Below are 18,965 nucleotides of genomic sequence, written 5' to 3' on the forward strand. Positions count from 1 at the left end.
CGGCGAGGGGGATAAGGGGTCCACAGGCCTCACGGGCACGAAGGGCGGTGCGGGGTGGACTCTCCTCCACTTGTTCGGAGGGCTTCCCGACGGTCCTGGTTCTGGATCCTCCGTCGGGGTCCGTGGGCACCTCATCCTTATCTCAGTACATAAGGATTGGATCGCCAACAAAATGGCCGCCGAGCTATCCTGGGGCTCGGGTAATGGCTGAGACGGACGGGATGGCTGCTCCACTGGGCCCTCGTCATCGCCATCATTGCCATCTTCGATCACATCAGCGGGAACCTTCCCCTGGGATCGAACCTTCCCGAACCTCTCGTTGAGGCCTACGAACCTCTCGTTGAGGCCTTTCACGGTTTCCACCGGATCCTCCTTGGAGGCGGAATCCAAGTCCGTAATGGCCAGCGGCCCCCCCTCTTTTTCCACCGGGGTTTTCACGGGGGTCTTAACGATGGTCTGGAAAGAGGATTCCCTCCGCGGTGGCAGGGAAACACTGGGCCCCGAGGCCGCCTCCACTGGCAGAGCCTCTGCCGGCTTCGCCAGGGCCGCTTGGACAACCTCGATTGAGGCCTTTGCCAGTGGGATGAAGGCCCTCACCAACTTAGGTGCGTCCTGGGCCTTCGCTTTGGGGGGGGAGGGTCATCACCTCGCTCCCCCTCGCCTCCCTTCGAGATCGACCGGGGCTGGCTCGTGGTTGATCGTGCCGGGGAAGTCGCACCCTGCCTGGCAGCCGAGGAGCCCGACCTCTCGGCTCTCCCGCTGCCCGTGGTGCTTGGCCTTCTGTTGGGCCCCCGTCGCCGGGTCGTCCTCACAGGACTTAGAAGACCGCTCAGACTTTTTCTTTGCCTTCTCACCTGCTGTGCCCTTCTCCAGCCAGGCGGCGAGGCGGAAATGACGATCTTGCTTGGTCTGTTCCGACGCACAGTCTTTCTCCACGTGTGTCTTGTCCTCATGAAGGCAGTAGAGACATCTCGAATGCTCGTCCTCCTTGAAAACATTTTGCAATCCGCATCCTGGGCAGCTCCTGAACAGCTTGGATCTGGGCGTCGAGCTTCCCTTGTCCTGGGCCATGTCCTTTGAGGTAGGCCACAGATCTTCTGGAATCCTTCAAGAAGCGTAACTCGACGAAAACTTCACCCTTGAGGGGCGTAGAAGAATTCCGAAACGGATCCCCGTTATCGGAAGTAGAAACGGTGGAGCTTGAGGCTCGATAAAACCGAAAAAATGAAAATAAGTCTCCTGAAAAAGCACGAAAGTAAAGCTTGAGAGCTAAAGCACGAAGACTCCCAACACTTGAACGTGCGGTAAAAATCTGAGGATGGCTGCCAGGGGAGGGGCTTAGGGAGAGGGCAGTCATTGGCTGGGGGCAGTATGACCCAGAGATCAGTGATTGGTTACTACTAAGAAAGACAGATCAGAAACGAAACTGATACAGATTTTTTCTTTACCGAGGATTCCCAGCCTGACGACGGGGAATATTCATGAGCATGTGAATCAATGCCAGACCCCATGCTGGAGAACAAGGAGAATCACAAAAGAATAAAACCAGAACATTCAGGAAAAAAAAGGATTAAAAACAAAAAATCAAAACTAAACGGAAACAAACAGTACAACAGAGTTACTTAAGATCCACTACTGTAAGATTAGGTGACCCCCGATTACATTTTTTACAAATACTACTGTCCCTACACTCCACCAACACACAGTCTATTACTATAAGAGCACCAATTGTCTAGTTTGATCCTCCGGAGGACTCAAATCAGAGGATCTTCTAGTCAGAGACCCAGACCTCTGATGTAAGCAAAAAAGAACTTTGTTATGGAGGGTCACCCTTGGTTCAGGTCCAGTAGGCTTCTCCAGGTTTGTAATATTTTGTGCCCTCTCTCCTACTACTTCATGCGTAATAGGTAATGCAATTGCATGATCGCATGTAGCGACCTTTAGTATCACAACACTGTCGTTCAGTCGTTGGGCTGAACAGGCCTTAATTAGGTCCATCTGACATGCCATATTCATTCCATGAACATCAATGGAATCAATCTGGCAAGCTATATCCTTTACGTGATTTTGAGAGATTTGAACACTTTCAGTGTTATCTGGACGAAATTGTAGTACACATTTGTCAATAAGCTCCACCCAAAGACAAAAATCCGAAAAAGTATTGCAAAAAGCTTGTAATGAATGCTTACGATTAGCTGATAATTTCACTTATGGACCCAAAGGGGGCTGAATCAGAAGCTGCAGCTACATTTTTCCTCCGTACACTATTAACCGTTTCACTGCAATTCTAGTGCGCAGATGTTTGGTATAGGAACTGTACAAGTAGAGGATTTTAGCTCATACTATATTATTTTTTGTATTCTAAATGTATGCTGTAAACCACTTTCCTTTTTTGTTCAAATATTTTCTCTGCTTGGCAGTAACCCGGGTCCTCTCTAACAAATCTTTTCAAAAATGAAAGGTGGAACTTATGCTAATAAAGACAAAATGAATGTTGTGTTACTGTTAAGTATTACCGTCCCTTTCAGTGTCAATGATGACATGATTCCATGTAATTCAATGATTGAAACAATTTAATTAAAACCCTCTTGTCACTTTTCACTTTTTTCCATTTTGAAATAAAATAATGAGCCTTCAAACAATAAAAGGAGGACCTGTGGCTACATAGCCCAATGGTAGATCTTTCACTGGTGTCAAAGTGCAATGCAAGAAACAATCAGTTCGATAAAAAAAAAATGCAATAATTAGAGTTCAATTAGCTATAAACATTTCTATTACAAACTTTCCGCACCTGCTGGCCGAACGCCTAGCCTTGTTCTGATAAGACTGGTCACAATGGGTAGTCACAGCGGATGAAAACGCACTTTGTTCATCATACCCATCTTGCACTTTTCTTTACAGAAAAATGGTAAGATCCAAGATGTATATAAATATATTTGGCAATGAGTGATATTATTAATAAGTGAAGCTATAACAAATAACAGGTGGCAGGATAGCGTACATGTACATTCTTTCACAGTATTCAATTTAATTGAAAAAATTAACAGATGGTGCGTGCATTTGAGGCAAGCATGCAAAAAAAGGTCTTTTAGAGGTTAAGTGTGCAACTACATTGTAAAAGCAACACATGAAAAATATACTTCCGTTAACGTTTCTGCAAAAGTTTGGTTAAAAAAAAAAGCAAAAGAAAAATGAAATTGTCTGATTATGATAGCAAGCAACCCCTGATTGGTAAACTTTATGCAGCGATTACGCATTGTGTATGCCATTTAGAGATGGCATCCTAATGCATGTGCCCGTTTACGATGGAGGAGAGGTTTTAGTGCTGCATTTGAGGTACATTTGTCTGTTACAGCCAGGATTTCCCAATATATGTGCCAATAGCACGCACTCCACTCGTAAGGCAGTCTTGTTATTTGTTAATTTGTTTTTTTATAAGAACATGGTGTTTCAATAGAAAGAACTGGCAGAGAGGCCTTACAATATAAGCAGATTAATGGACCCTGAGCCAAGTGATGGTAGATAAACCGAGAAACAAACCAGAATCGAAAACAAACATGCAAGGGAACAGCTAGGAGTACTTAAAGGATATACACATTGCAGGTGAGGTGGGAACTAGGGAATGTGAGGAAAAGGTGCCAGGATACGGTGGTTGCCCATTCAAGTTGTCAGAGGTAGCTTGGGGCCCGGTGAAATGCATTTTTATACTGGGTAAGGCACTTCAGTGGTGCGAGGCGAGGGAAAAGCCGGCGGGGTGGGGGGGGTGTTGCGGCAAGGGATGGAGAGACTGCAAAGTGTGCTAGAATTAAGGGTATGTAGTGAGAGTAGCTGGAGGGGAATCCATGAATATGCCCCCATCCTGCCCTCTCTCCAGACCTACTCCTCACTGGACCCATTCCATCTTCCCTATAGAACCACTCTGTCCTCTCACCTGAACCATGCCTGACCTCCCTCCACACGGCCTCCCTCCTGCCCAGCTGGACCCCACCCCAACCTCTCTCTAGACATATGCCCAGAGGGCCGCAGCTTCCAGCCTCCAACCAAACCCACGCCCAAATGGCCGTGCCCTGTTCTGGCTCCAAAGGGTCTCCTTAGGGCTTAATTAGGGATTATCCTGATACTTATTTGCCAATGGTGAAGCCGTTCGACTTGACAGCCCGATCCATGCAGGGGAAGCTGTAAGGCACCCATGGGTACCTCCAGACAGCGGCACAGGCCGAGTTCTATGAAGAAAATCACCGGAGCAGATCTGGCGTGAACAATACAGTCTGCACATCAAGATGGCTGCCGCATTTCGTTGAGCCTCTGACCGTCCTTGTAGTGAGGAGCAGGGAGGCCAAAGCATTGCAGAGCAGCTGAGTAAAGTGAGTAGAGTGAGGAGGTCCTGCCTCATCACCTGCAGGTATGAGCAAAGTGGGATGGAGCAAGGACCGCTGCCTGTGGGAGCGGTTGGCTGGTCCGTGGACTGCGGCCACCCAAGGGACCGGAGTGCAGGAGGAAGCATTTGCTCTGGCTCAGAGAGTCAGTGGACTTAAGCCACGTTGGGGCGGGAGACGCAGACAGATCCTACTCCCCACCAGCACTGAAGCAGACACGCCGGAGTTCACCAGCAGCTGAAGCGCCCCTGGGCCACCGCAGTGAAAGTGGCTGTAGCAGCTGGAAAGCAAAACAAGGAGCACCCAAGGGGCCTGTCACACCTGCAGGTCTGAAAGACTTCACTTGAAGTGGGAGCTAGCAGATTCCTTAAACCCCCCTCTATCTGCGGTGCCCGCACCTCCATCACCAGAAGAGGCGCATATCAATTGTGCTACAAGCTCATTTGTACTCCCCCACGTGAGGCACTGCACCAGCTCCATAGCATGTCCGTTCAGATGGATTCCGGATTTGTGAATAGAAAAAAGCTCTTTAGGGGACGAATCATTGCTGAATACTTCTACTATCCATTAGAAGGGCTCCATGCTCTTCCCCACTGAACATTACACAATGTACCTCTTCTGAACTGGGCGAACGGAGTGCAAGTTGGTCCTGTGCAGGTCTCCTTTCCCAAGTACATGTGCACATGGACACTGGTCCATTGGGGCATCCAGAAACTGCTGTGTTTTGCTTTGAATACCAATGCTTCGACTAGGGCTCATTATAAAGTGGGTGCTACATTGGGTCTGCGCTGATTGGCTGGTCTTGCGTTGATGAATACTGTGCCTGGCAAGTCTTGGGTCGCCTGGTGACCACTGAAGCTGCTGCCCACACCTGAAGCATACTCTTGCCTGTCGCTTCCCACATCAGCGCTCTGCTCCCGCCACTATTGCTCTACCTCCCCATGACAAATGTTCCTGTGGCTGATTGTCTTCTGGATCCACTGGTGTTGGGGGTCTGTGCTATCCCATCGTGGTACCAGTCAGAACTAGCTGGTGAATAGCTGCATAGTGTGCATCGGAGGTTGTGGTCTGGCACCCCATCTCATTGCATCTGTCACCAGGGCCTGGTGAGTTCATCACAAGTTGCAGCCTAGCGTCTCCTTGCATCTTCGACGCTTAGGCCTGTAGAGTGTACAGCACGATGCAAACTGCGGCCTAGTATCCCCATCCCTTCCTCAGCGCTGGGAACTCGCAGTGAGCTTGGTGCGAGCTGTAGCCTCCCATCGCTGCCTCCATTCTGTGCTACAGAACCTGCAGGTCCTGCATCTTCAGCCCCTCTGTGCCTTTGCATTCCAACTTCGCTCGACACAGAGGTTACGGACTATGCCTCTCTCGATAGCTCTGCAGGCCATGCCACATGATCCACTACGCACAGGTTTGCTTGCTTGCCTGGAGCTCCTCTGCAACCCAGGGCCTGATGCTACATGCCCGCAACGATGATCATCTCAAGACTCCTCTTCTGCCGACTCTGGCCCCCTTCTCCACTCCTTTTCTTCTGCTGCCCTACGGCCCTGACGCTTGTTGAAGCCACCCGCTGGATCTGCCTGCTTCTGCCTAGTCTCTTTGTTGGTCTTCCTTCCCTCCGGAACTGCCTGCTCCAACCGAAGACTTGTTGGACAGTTATCCACCACTTTCTGCTGCTGAGCCGCCTGGTGAGTCGTTTCCTGCCTGTGTAGTCTCATTTTATTCCCTTTCTCCCCTTTCTACCATCTCTATGGCTCTCTGCAACTCTCCTATTTACGCCAACTCCTATTCCTATCCTCCCTCTCTCACGAAGTCTGACAGAAAAAAGTTCTAAAAAGATCTCCTCTCTTCTAATCCTGGCTTAATTATTGCAGACACCTATATCAGCGTTACTTCCAGACACACATCCTCTTTTCTGTCCACTCTCCAGACCAATGGACTCTGCATCTGATCTCCACTCTCTCCGATTTCTCTTGCTCACCAGATGGGAAGTACTCTTAGCTCACTTCTCATCCTCTAGGTGCATCATTAATGTCTATAACAATGGCACTATCATGACTCAGGGCCCTCAACCCAATCTACTCCTCTTTGACCAGCGTCTGCCATCTCTCTTCAACTTCCTTCCTACTGCTGTCCCTCCTTCCTCTCTCTCTGCACCTCCTTCACCACCGCCAACAGGTGTATCCCATCCCCTATACCCCAATTCAGAAAAGCTTCGAAGTTGGTGATCAGCTTCACTTAGCCAGGCTTAATGCTCGCCCTGCTATCAAACATTCTTCTGATATCTGCCTCCTTCTTGAAGACTTTGAGCTCAACGTGCTCGCTCCCACCGAGACGTGGTTCTATGCCAGCCCAGTCACTGCTTTTTACGGCCGCCTCCCTGATGGCTGCAAGGTCACCTCCAAGCCTCGTCCTAACCAATCTGGGAGTGAAGCAGCCCTGATATTCAATGAGTGGGTCCCCTCATCCCTTATACCCACCCAGCCTTGTACCGCCTTTGAAAGCCTGGTCTGCAAGATTGGGGTCTCTCCTACTTCTTCTCTCACTGTTGCCACTATCTACAGGCCCCCTGGCCCTATCTCTACTTTCATATCTTAATGGGTGGATTTCTCTTCCCCCCTCATGACTTTGACCTCTAAACTCCTCCTTCTGGGTGAATTCCACATCCATCTAGACTCATCAGTCACATCCTCCACTCTTTTCTGCAACCTCTGCACCTCTCTCCTGCAACCTCTGCACCTCTCTCTCCCTCTCTCTATTCTGCCTTTGGTCCTACCCACTCTACTGGAAACTCTCTATGCCTTCAGCCATGCAGATCTTATCTGACCCTCTATCAACCCTGCTTTCCTGTCTGATCACTCCCTCCTCTCCTCCCATTTGGGACCTCTCGGCCCCCTGACCGAGCCACCTCCAGCACAGCCAACCTTTTTTGCGGTCATGCAACCAACAAAACGAGTGCCAGTTGCTGCATTTGCTTCTACCTTCATCTCCTCCTCTGCCCCCCACTGACTCAACAGACTCTGCTCTCAACAATCTCCAACTTGCTATCACTAACACTCTCGATAATCTGTCATGAGGATCCGCGTGAAACCGAGCATCACCAAGCTTAACAGTTGGTATGACTGCGATCTAGCAGCTCTGAGTGCAGAGCATCTGAACGGAAGTGACAGACCTCAAGTTCATCCTCTGATAAACTGGCCTGTCGCCTACTCCAAAGGCAATATCGTCTCTCTACTCGCTCCAAGAAGAGGGCTCACATCCAGGCACGCGTTTCTCGAGCCAACATAGCTGAACTCTTCAACATCCACAAGGAACTAAGCCAATCAATCTTCAGTCTCTACCTCACCTCTTCCTTCCCAGGCCCACTGCACTGGCCACCCATTTCACTGCTAAAATTCAGAACATCCTGATTTCTCCCTCTTCCTCCACTGCACTCCATATCCCCATGCCTCCCTTGGCCCCTCCTACACCCTCTTCGTATCTCTACTCCTTCTGTATCACATCAGACAAGTAGTCTGCTCTATGAAGGTCTCATACAAACTGGTCTCCATGTTCTTAGAGAACTATCAAGGACAATATCTGTTCCCTCGCTGAAGCACTCGCGGATTTCTGCAACCACTCTTGCATCTGGGTCTTTCCCTTCCTCTCTCAAGCACTCCCTTGTGCACCCCCCCTCCTGAAAGTCTTCTGCCGACCCCTCATGTCCGGCCACCTACCGCCCCATCACTATCACTCCCTTCCTTGGGAAACTCCTTGAGAAGTTGGTCTTCCACAACTGACCCAACATACTGAGCTCGTTGGTTGCCTCCACGACCATCAATCTGTATTCCATGCATCTAGAGGCACGAAAACTGCTCTCCTGATCACCCGTGAAGAATGGCTTGCAAATCTTGACTCAAACTCTCCTGCTGTTCTCATTCTACTTGACCTCTCCTCTGCCTTTGACACGGTCAACCACTCTATCCTTATAAAACGGCTCCATGATACCCTTGGTATCTCAGGCCGGGTACTGGACTGGCTGACCTCCTTTCTCACCGACAGTCATTCCCAAGTGATCGTGGGTCCCTTGTCCTCCACCTCTATTTTCACCTGTGGTGTTCCCCAGGCCTCTATCCTCTCACCTTGGCTCTTTAACATCCTCTTGCCCACCTTCTCCCGGCGCTTCCAATGTTAAGTAGATGACACACAACCCTTCTTCAAACTCCCTACTGCCTCTCTTCCTACTTCCTATGTCTTTCCCGATTGCCTTTCTGCTATGCAGCCTTGGTGCACTTCTAATGATCTCTGTCTCAATGTCCGCAAGACTGAGATCCTTCCCATCGGGACTCCTGTTCCCAGTTTCCTCCCTTCGCTCTGGCCACCCTCTTTGAGCTTCCCCCTTTCATTCCTCAGAAGCCAGAAACCTTGGAGTCATCTTCGACTCCTCGCTCTCTTTCATTCCTCATATCTTAGACCTTGCCAAGAAGGCCCATTTTCAAATTCACTTCCTCACAGACATTCTCCCTTTCCTCACCTTTACCCAGAACCTCAATGTCTCCAGAGCTCTGGTTCTCTCCAGGATGGACTATTGCAACAGTCTCTTCCTTAATCTACCTTCCTCTTCTATCCGCCCACTCCAATTAATCCAGAATAGGGCTGCAAGACTTATCCCTGGTCTCAAGCCCAGGCACCATAGCTCTACAGCCCTAAAATCTCTCCATTGGCTCCTGGTTGCTGCAAGGATCAAATGTAATCCCTCTGCATTATACATAAGTATGTCTGGGGCCGGGGCCATGCTATCTGTAACTCGCTCTCACTAAATACTGTCCTTCCAGATCTCTCTGATCCTCCGGCGCCAACTCTCTGCTGGTCAAACGCTTCTCTAAGCAGAGAGCTGGTGGTCGTTCCCTTTCTTCAGCTGGCTCCCTCCTTTGGAACAGCCTCTCTCTCCCCCTCTGTCTTGAGCCGGATCTTCTCAAGTTCCTCAAGCATCCCAAGACTTTCCTTTTCTCCTCCTCTTTCCATCTCTCCCTTCCATGCCAATCCCCCAGAGTCACTGAGATTTGCGACCTGGGCTATTAAGAGTCCTATTAAGTCCTGGCCTTCTGCCTATTCGCCCACAGCATCCACCCTCCCCCCACCCCTGCACTTGTCTTCAGGCCCTTACTGGTTTGTGGTTTCCTCAGGTCTGCACGTATTGGCTTTGCGGCTGACCTCCCTCTTATCAGGTGTTCACTGCCTTGCACGTACCCATTACCACTGCAATGCGTATTCTGGTACTTCCCACCTCTCCCCTGCCCCAGTGGGGCACTCCTGCACTTACCCCCACTCCCTTTCCCCTCTCTCTCTTTGCACTTGCATGCTCTGAATGTTCCAAGGCCTAGTAGGACCGCTGTTGTCAATTGTTTTCTATTGTCATTTTCTTCCATTGCATGTTTTGCTTCCTTGCTCCCTTTGCCTTGTGGCACTTTGAAACACTATTCTAGTTGCATAAACGCTGTATAAATTCCCAATAAAATAAATATATTTAAAGACAAGGAGCAGGAATTTGAAGAGTCTGTTTACTGGCGATAACAGGGTTGGGGGGGTAACTGAGGGTTATTAATAAGAATACCTTTGTATTTGGGGATTTGAAATTAATATAAGACAGCAGAGTGCTTCCAGTATCAGATGGCAGAAAGAAAGCAAGTGATCTTTGATGAGAGTTTGGGTGTGGGGGCATGAAAAGCGAAGAGTTGTGTACCCATGTCAAAAAAGGTGATGGGAGAATCTGACGGAGGAAATGGGATTGCCGAGGGAATAAATGTAGAGGGTAGAGAAGCAGCAGAGTACACAGCTGTGTGAGATGACATCAGGAATGGGTTGAATCCCAGGCATCCATGTTATTGGAGATGAAAAGTAATGATCTAAGAAAAAAGAGGCACTCCAGGCAAGTTCAGTGTCCTAGATCCTGAAGAGAGCATTGGTCGACAGTGACAAAGGCTGCTGATATGTCAAGGAGGTTAAAGCTGGAGGAGAGATTTGTTCAGCTCGATTTTGCTTCCCCCAGTCTTCTGTGGGCCAGCACTGCTGGGTTCTCAACAGAGCAACCACATACTTATTGTAGAGAGGGTCTGGAGTGATGAAAACCAGTCTTCAATAGGCTATACAATTGCCAGATCTGGTCTGTCCTCAACATCAGAACAAGGACTTAGACCTACACATTATAAAAGAAGTCCAAGCACCTAAAGCAGTGGTATTCAAACTGTTATCATGGGACCCCCGCTTGAGCAAAAATATGATTTCTGGGCCCCTGCCCCACAAGCATTAAAAGCTTATATATTCTATCAAATGCTTATATTTCTATTAAAATCACTCGAAGCAATCCCTTTCTAAAGAGCCCCAACAACACCCCCCGCCCCCCTGTCCTCCCCCGACATCCATCTGGCTCCCCTTAGTGGAGAAAGTCTGACAGTTTGAGAACCACATACCTAAAGAAATGAAAGACTACTTAACACATTATACAAAGTATGGGGCACATCCACATCTTTATCCATCTAGCGGTCTTCCCTACCTCTTCCAGTCCTGCCGGTTGAGGGATCTGCAGGTGACCATATTGGTTAGTGAGCAAGAGAGGAGGGCGTAGGGGCAACATTTCTGTCTGCAGATACTGTAAGCTTGTGGGGTAGGTGTCAGAAGCACATGCCATCCTTGGCTGTGCATATCAGTCCTTAGAAACGTAATGACCGCCACCACTGCTGATTTTAAGCTACTTGGCATGCATCAATTCCTCTCATGCTCTTAAGTGCTCTCAAACGTGCCTAAATAAACAATCGCATTATGTGGCACAGCTCATAAGCAAATGAGTGAATTTCTAGTAGAGGGTAAACATCAGTCAAATACTAATATTAATCCTTACCAGTATTATTAAACTCTGTACATCTTCCAGCTTTAAGCAATCCAGCTAGCTTGCTTAGCACCTTCTGTTGATCAAAACTGAGGCCACTGCCCATTAACACAACAGGGCCCTCACGCGGCTGATTCATGCTCACCGACTGTATTGTAGACAGAATAAAAGGCATTACCTGATGCAATAACATTTAATGGTGCATCACAAGCAAAAAACAGGCAATGCTTACAGTCAAAGTCCCAGTGTACGCTTACAATTTAAGCTCTTGCATTATACATATTTCATTGCAGTGTAAACTAGATGAAGTCCAGAACTTGCGGAACGTTAGACGCTCTACAATATTAAAAGCAAAACAAAGCAGCTGAGATGCTTCAACTTCTGTTTTGGTAAAAAAAGAAAAACAGTTGCGCGCACACTGCGTTTAGCAACCAGCAAAGGTGATTGGGCTTTTGCATAAGTGAACAAGAGTAGAGCAATGCACATTATAATGTAGAGTTCAATGGTTTGGATGTACCTTTCCAGCCACATACAAAACAATTTGCAAATTCAGGGTGGATAAGTGAGGGGAAGACAGGTTCGAAAATGGGGAATAAGAAAGCCCGAGAATAAAGGCAATTAGGAATTCAGCACTTATGTCGATGAAACAAACCCTGAAATTTCCCTATTTTCCTCAATTAATCTAGTCAGATCCAATATTTACTACTACTCCCATTACCACTTCCCATCAAAATTGTTATATCCTCAGTTTATCACATTCAAGGTCCCTTCTGGCGTGGATTGCACAGAGATTCATGGGATAGCTGCGCCATGCAGTCTTGCCAGTTGTGATGGCCATAGCTGAAAACATCTACTAAGTCGCTCTTCAACGATACCAATACAAAGAATACTGTAGAACAAGTAGTTATCGACACAAAAGGGGTGCATCACTCGGCACTGGCAGCACTCAGATTTCAGAAAAATAAAGAAGCAACAGATTCTGCAAAGGATCGCAAGGTGGCAAATCTTCAGTTACAAAGAAGGGGAATTTAGTAGGACATGACTTTCAGAGACTTAGAAGTACTGCTTTAGGTTAAGCAAAGGTAGTTCCAGTGTTCGGCCACAATGATATCAGCACCAAGGCCATCATGGTCACCAACAAAATGTGGGAGCAGGGGTCAAACTGCAGTTTAATGCGCATCACAGTGCACATAACACAAAAGGGTGGGGCACCTACACACCCAGGAACTGAGGAAGAACAGTGCACATGGCAGACACAGAAGTTACCAAGGGACTTTTGGGTTAACATTAGCAGATGTCGAAGTCCCAACAATACCGGCACAATGGCGGATTGATATATTGTAAATAGTCAAAAGTGCTCGTCTGACCCCCTCAAAGCAGCAATCCTTTTATTCTGACACATTTTGAACCTACCAAAAGGACTGAGGGAGAGGATGTGACAAGAGTGCATTTTAGGTTTTGTGTTACTGCAAAGCAACCTGTGTGCTGTCATGAGTTTCATCATACCTTCCTCGCCAGAGCCCAACCCCCAGTAGCAGTAAAAATGCCCACCTGCGACTGTGGCAGGTTTGGCAGCAATGAAGTGCTATGCAGAGTGCTATATAAGATGCAAAGCTCCGTTGAGAGTTGGAGCTTTGTGCTTAGTGCAAGAGAAACTACTAACCCTGAGCAACTGCCAGTTTAATATTGCTCAGCAAACGGTCATGGGCTTACCCCCAGAACACTTAGGGACCCATTGTTATTACCCATGTGTAAATAATTAACTTTAGGTGATATGGCATTTATAACGTGCCTATATACACAAGGTGTCATCAATACCTTCCCAACACCATTTCATTACTAAAGAACCAAGCATGTACACTTGCAATATATTCTCTGTGTACTCAAACAGGAAGACAAAGAATGTTCTTACTCCTATTTAGCATGTATGTCTATTTATTGTCTTGAAAAGAGAATATATAAGCATTAAAAATAGTGTGGTCAAACAATGTGCAGTCCCCAATATTAGCAATAATATAAATGGAAGTAGTTCTTATACAGGGGTCCACAACCTGTGGCTCTTGAGAGGTTTTTAACTATGACTCACATGATCCCTCACAATTGCCGATGCCCACTATGGATGATGGGAGTTGTAGTGAAAATCATATGGTGATCCAAATGTTGCAAACCCCCGTTTAAGCATCTTACTCATCACCTGTTTGATGTGTTTGCAACCTTCAGCTCTCCAGAGGTTTTGGATCATAGGTCCGAACCAGCATATTCAATGGCGAGGGATCCTGGAAATCTTAGCCCAAAACATTTTGAGAGCCGCAGGTTGCAGACCCTTGTCTCATCACTTATAGGAATGCAAAACATACAACCAATCAACAATGTGTATAGTCACCTAAAATAAGGCACAGTAAAGATATCCCACAGAAGTGCTTTCACGATTGGCAAGCCAGTAGACGCGTGATATCACAATCAATGTAAACCCATTAAATAGGAAGGGCTAAGAAACTATCAAAGGCCCATGGCTTCTAATAGCAATTACCTAAAAACCATCTAAAGCCATGGATAAAAAACACAGGAAAAACGGTGGAAAACTATCTGCTGGATTTCTCCCTTCCATCCACTAGTGAGAGTCCACATATTCTGGCCGGATGAACTTAAACGGGATGCATACGCTTTTAAATCAGCTTTGCTCAGACTTGTCACACTCCAAAGCTGCGTTTCGCCACACCCAAGAGTATAGTGTGAAGAATCCTATGGATTCATCACTGAAACCCTGCCACAAAGTCTCCTGCAAGGTGGTCAGGGAAAGGCAGACGCTTCCTGATACAAACGTTGGGGGTGGTGTACTGTGAGATGATTACCTGGGAGGTCACAAGGCCCAGGGTGGCGAGGTTATCCCGTGGGGTGAGACACGGTATGTGTCCTTTAAAAGGGAACATCTTTCCAAAGTGCCAAAACTGGAAACTACTGATTGTCATTAGAACGTCCCTGAATCGCATATAAAATCTGTGGCTCTGGGCATGAATACTATTAAACCTGAACAAGCCTTCCCCATAGAAAGACCCTTAAAAGTATTTCAGGATTAACATATTCCTTACTCCCAAAAGTATAATGGAAAGGAATCTATAAGTAGTGCCTTAAATAGACTGTCTTTCTCTGTAACTAAACATGCCAATGATTTATCCTTAAATAACTAAGGGAAATCTACCCTTAAAATTAAACCAATACTTACAATAACCTACTATGTTGATGGGGACTGCACGTCCCATAATCCCATGAGTACCGGGACAAGGAAGAGGGCTGAAGAGGCATGCTGTAGCAGTAGTCTGGCAATTCAAAGAACTGAAGTCACCCTCCTTCTCATCCCTAACAGTTCAGTTATGCTTTCTGGTTGCCCGACTCAACTGAAGAGCCTACAGGTCCCAGGCTCCTCCGCCATTCTTTTGCACTTGCCTCCGGGCCGGTGCACTTTGTTCAACAATACTGCACTTTCAGCTTATGCTCCTTGAGTGGGGAAACCTCTCTGCACTTAATCCAGGGCCCTGTTGGACCAAACTCTTTGTTCACCGCCGTCCCCACCCCACTGTCCCCCTCTCTGCACCTCTGTTTATGTATGCATGACCTAAATGTACTAGGGATAGAGAAGAGTCTGTCCCTTGCCTTACTCACTATTTTCCTATTTCTAAAAATACTCTTCCAAAGTTAATGATTATTTATTGCTTCCTTCTAGAGTGATACTTTAAAAACAAAGTCTACGTCTATATCAACAACTTCTAAAGCAGTGCTAATCCCCCGTTTTTAAATCAATTATTGCTTATACCCAAGCTCTCAATTCATCCTAGGGTCTTGGGGGTTCAGGATTCCAACCTGAACCTCTAAAATGTGGTTGACCGGTTTCAGCGGGACTGGCCTAAGTCTATCCGCTTTCTTCAGGACTGTGTCACAGTCCGAAGGCTGGGGTCGCTAATATAAGTGTGGCATCCTTTTTCTTATTGCCAGGGACTGCATCAATTTCTTTGGAAAATGGCTCTTCTTATGTTTCGTTTTTGTGGGTCCTGCATGAGAACACAACATAAACAAAGGGGGCGTCACTGTCTATGGTATCCTAATTAGAATACTATGATGTGTTAACTTACTCCATCTTTATCATCTTACCCTTGATGACAGCGAGGTGTGGTCTCTGTAGTTGACAAGCTGTTCATGATCGGCCTATACAGAAAACACACAGGTATGTAATTATGCTGTTTTTAATAACAAATTGTGTCATGATATCATCTCAGTTTTTACATCAATAATGTACCACTTTGTCCCTAGCCAGTGGCTTCTTGTCTGTGCCAATATTCAGGTTTTTCTTCTTTTTTACTCTAGACCTATGGATTACAAGGTCTAATGAATATAAACTTGTTATTCCTTTAAGGTATGTTATACCAAGGCTTTGAGACCGTTTTGTTTGGTTAATACAATCAAAGGCAATAAGTTTGATGGGAGCAGCGCTAGCGGTCTCTTCCACTTTCTTCCTATTTAGTGGTCCTCGTGCTTTTACCGTGTGCTTTTCTTGTTATTCCTTTTCATTTTTCCCCTTTCTATCCCAACACTCTGTTCGTGGAAACCTTTGCATAGTAAGCCGTTCACTGGATGCCACGGAGGAACACCTGCTGTACTTTCAGGGTTCTGGGCGGCCGCATCACATGATCACAACTACGTTCGCACTGTGTGCGAGCCGGCCTGTCCTCTTTTCATTTTTACTTTTTTTTTACTTTCAATTCGTACCACAGTGTTGTCAGCTCTTTTGCATGTTACTTCATTGCATTTCCCCTGTTATTTTATTTAGTTTAGCTTGGTATATGTATCTTGTGTATAAACAATTATTTCAATGGTATGTGGTCCAATAGTAATATATAATCTCACCATCATTTTGATTTTTTGAACCTACAGGTGTTTTAACTTTTTGCATGTAACTCAAAAGTATGTCAAGAGTTGTATACAAATATAGCAAAATGCCTTTCACCACACATGAGCGGTCATGTTTACAAGGTTAACACATCTTCCCAATGAAAGTGTTGGATGTGCATCCATGTATCTGATGTTAGTACTGCATCACACTTGGACGTATCGGGCGGCCTTATTTTGTGTATATGATATTGGATGCATGTTTTTTGCGTAATACAATTGTATATATGGCGCCCCCTCGTTCTTAAACCATGTGGCTCATGGTGATCTTACTTCATCTCATTCATGTTTTTGCCCAACCCTTATTGTAATGTAGCCAATGTTTTCCAGCAGATCTCTTCATTCAGACCCCCTTTGAAACTCTTGAGGCAAAATATCCATAGTGGTTCTCTCTTTAATAACATGGATCCTACATAGCCTCCTCTTTTCGGTGTTTACCTTTTCTAATATTATCAATTTTATGTCATTCTGTGCATTTCATCATCACAAAGTGTTCTACCAGAGGTGCTGTCATCCGTTTTGTTCAAATTCATTAGAGCTGGTAATCCATAGGTCTAGAGTAAAAAAAGAAGAGAAATAACTGAATATTGGCACAGACCAGAAGCCACTGGTAAGAGACAAAAAGTGGTACATTATTGATTTAATAAAATGAGAGGATATCATGACAATTTGTTAAAAACTGTGCAGATTACATACCTGCATTTTTTCTGTATAGGCAGATCACGAACAGTTGGTCAACTACAGAGACCACACCTCGCTGTCATCAAGGGTAAGATGATAAAGATGGAGTAAGATAACCCATCATAATATCCTAATTGGGATACCATAGACATTGACAGCCCATTTGTTTATGTTGTGTTCCCATGCAGGACCCACAAAAATGAAAAACAACAAGAGACCCTTTCCAAAGAAATTGATGCAGTGCCTGGCAATAAGAAAAAGGTTGCCACACTTATAGTAGTGATCCCATCCCTCGGACTGGGACACAGTCCTGAAGAAAGCAGTTAGATTTAGGTCAATCCCTCTGAAATCGGTCAACCACATTTTAGAGGTTCAGGTTGGAATCCTGACCTCCCCCCTCCTCCAAGACCCTCAGATTAATTGAGAGCTTGGGTATGAAGCAATAATTGTTGTTTTAAAAACAGCGATTAGCAATGCTTTAGAAGTTGATGATCAAGATGTAGACTTTGCTTTTAAAGTATCACTCTAGAAGGAAGCAATAAATAATCCAACTTCTGGAAGGGTGTTTTTAGAAATAGGAAAGTAGTGAGTAAGGCAAGGGACAGACTCTTCTCTATCGCTGTTCTAGATAGGCAGAATATCAGCACCCACTAGGGTTAGTGAAAGAAATGTACGAACAGTTAGACTTTCCAAGAGGGAAATGAAGTGAAATGTAGGCCACAAAAAGAAAGTAGTAATGAATAAAACGTGTAATAACCTCCCCCTGTGTTGTGTGAAAGATTTGTGAGCATCAGAAGGAAGTTGTTGCTCCCAGGCCCTTGTGAGTATGTTTCTAAATGTACTAGGACCTGTAGGTTTGCCTGTCCTGCCTCCCGCCCTCAATATCCCCTCGAGCTGGGTCCCAATTGTTTCACTTCATGCACATGCACTTGCACTAGGAGAAATGTCGCCAGGCCTAGTATGCTAGTTTTTCTGTTTAGATCATTCGGAATCTTCAAGGCCTAAGAATGATTACTGTATTCCTTTGTTCCCTTCCCACCTTGAAGCACTTCACAAGTATATAAGCACTTTATAAATAAAAAAATAAATTGAGCCTATCAGCCCACACCTAGAGGAATCTGGGAGGCATAAAAGGCCTCCCAGTGCAGGCAATTAGAAGGAGCTGGAACTGTGACTGGAGTGCAAGCTGTTGCAGTAGAAGCAGAAAGACATGAAGCTGGCAAACCAATCAGAAGTGAGAGCACCAGAGGGACCCCAGAACGTGAATACAGAACATTTCACTTGCTTGTACTAAGAGGGTCCTGTTCCCCAAACTCTGAAGTGCAGAGACTGTGCAGGGGAAGGCGTGCAGGAAGGCTGTGTTTCCCCATGTGAGTCTGATTGCTGTGGAGGCCGTGGAGGGAACATGTAGGAGATCAGGGCGAGGAGCTGTTGTCAAGCCGTGGGTTTCAGGAGTGAGAGGGGCTCCTTAAACATGTGGCCGGATCGGAAACACTCAGCAAGGAAAGGTGTGGGTCCCTGTGTAGCCAGAAGTCGTAGAAGTCATGTGACCCGCAGAACAAGGATTACAGAAGCCGGTGAGTGAAACCTGGCATTCTAATTCCTTGCACGAACACTGCCGGCAACAGTATCCAGTTTCCTATTCACTTGCGAAGAGTCAGAAACGAGCTGAAGTTGTTAGTCGAAGCTTTAATAAGCAAACATGGAAAAGTAGCATGTGCGTGTATTGGGTGATTGCCTTCTACTCGTGTGAAGAACAAACCCTGCTAAAACCCGTAAGGATGATAAACCTTACGAAGAAGTGGTTGCATGTCTTTTTAAGACGAGAACATTGCAAAGCCCATTGCTGAATACCTAATGTTGATAAGACGATTGTTAAAACCTTTAAACTTTGAAAACGACATATAGTGGACACATGTGCCTAATTGTAATTTCCAAAGGAAGACTGCACTCTATCCTTTACTTTCTAGCGGGCATTCCTTTTTATATAAAAGAAGTTTAGCAGTTAAACAGTATCTATAATTGAAGAAGAGAGCAAGCATATTATAGGTTACTCATCGTAGTGACTAGTATACTCTTATAGTCCTTAGTCCCCTTTC

General features: G+C 46.1%; 1 protein-coding gene across 1 annotated transcript in view; it reads right to left on the reverse strand.

The window, feature by feature from the left end:
• BARD1 (BRCA1 associated RING domain 1) overlaps window positions 1–18,965 on the reverse strand; it is a 1,013,377-nt gene that overhangs the window by 122,767 nt on the left and 871,645 nt on the right. Inside the window, exon 8 of the mRNA XM_069615932.1 lies at window positions 11,257–11,392. Within this exon, the coding sequence (XP_069472033.1) occupies window positions 11,257–11,392 (136 nt within the window). The remainder of the gene's footprint in view (window positions 1–11,256; window positions 11,393–18,965) is intronic.

The sequence above is a fragment of the Ambystoma mexicanum genome, chromosome 9, assembly GCF_040938575.1.
Source record: "Ambystoma mexicanum isolate Mex_15411 chromosome 9, UKY_AmexF1_1, whole genome shotgun sequence".
NCBI classification, from domain to species: Eukaryota; Metazoa; Chordata; class Amphibia; order Caudata; family Ambystomatidae; genus Ambystoma; species Ambystoma mexicanum.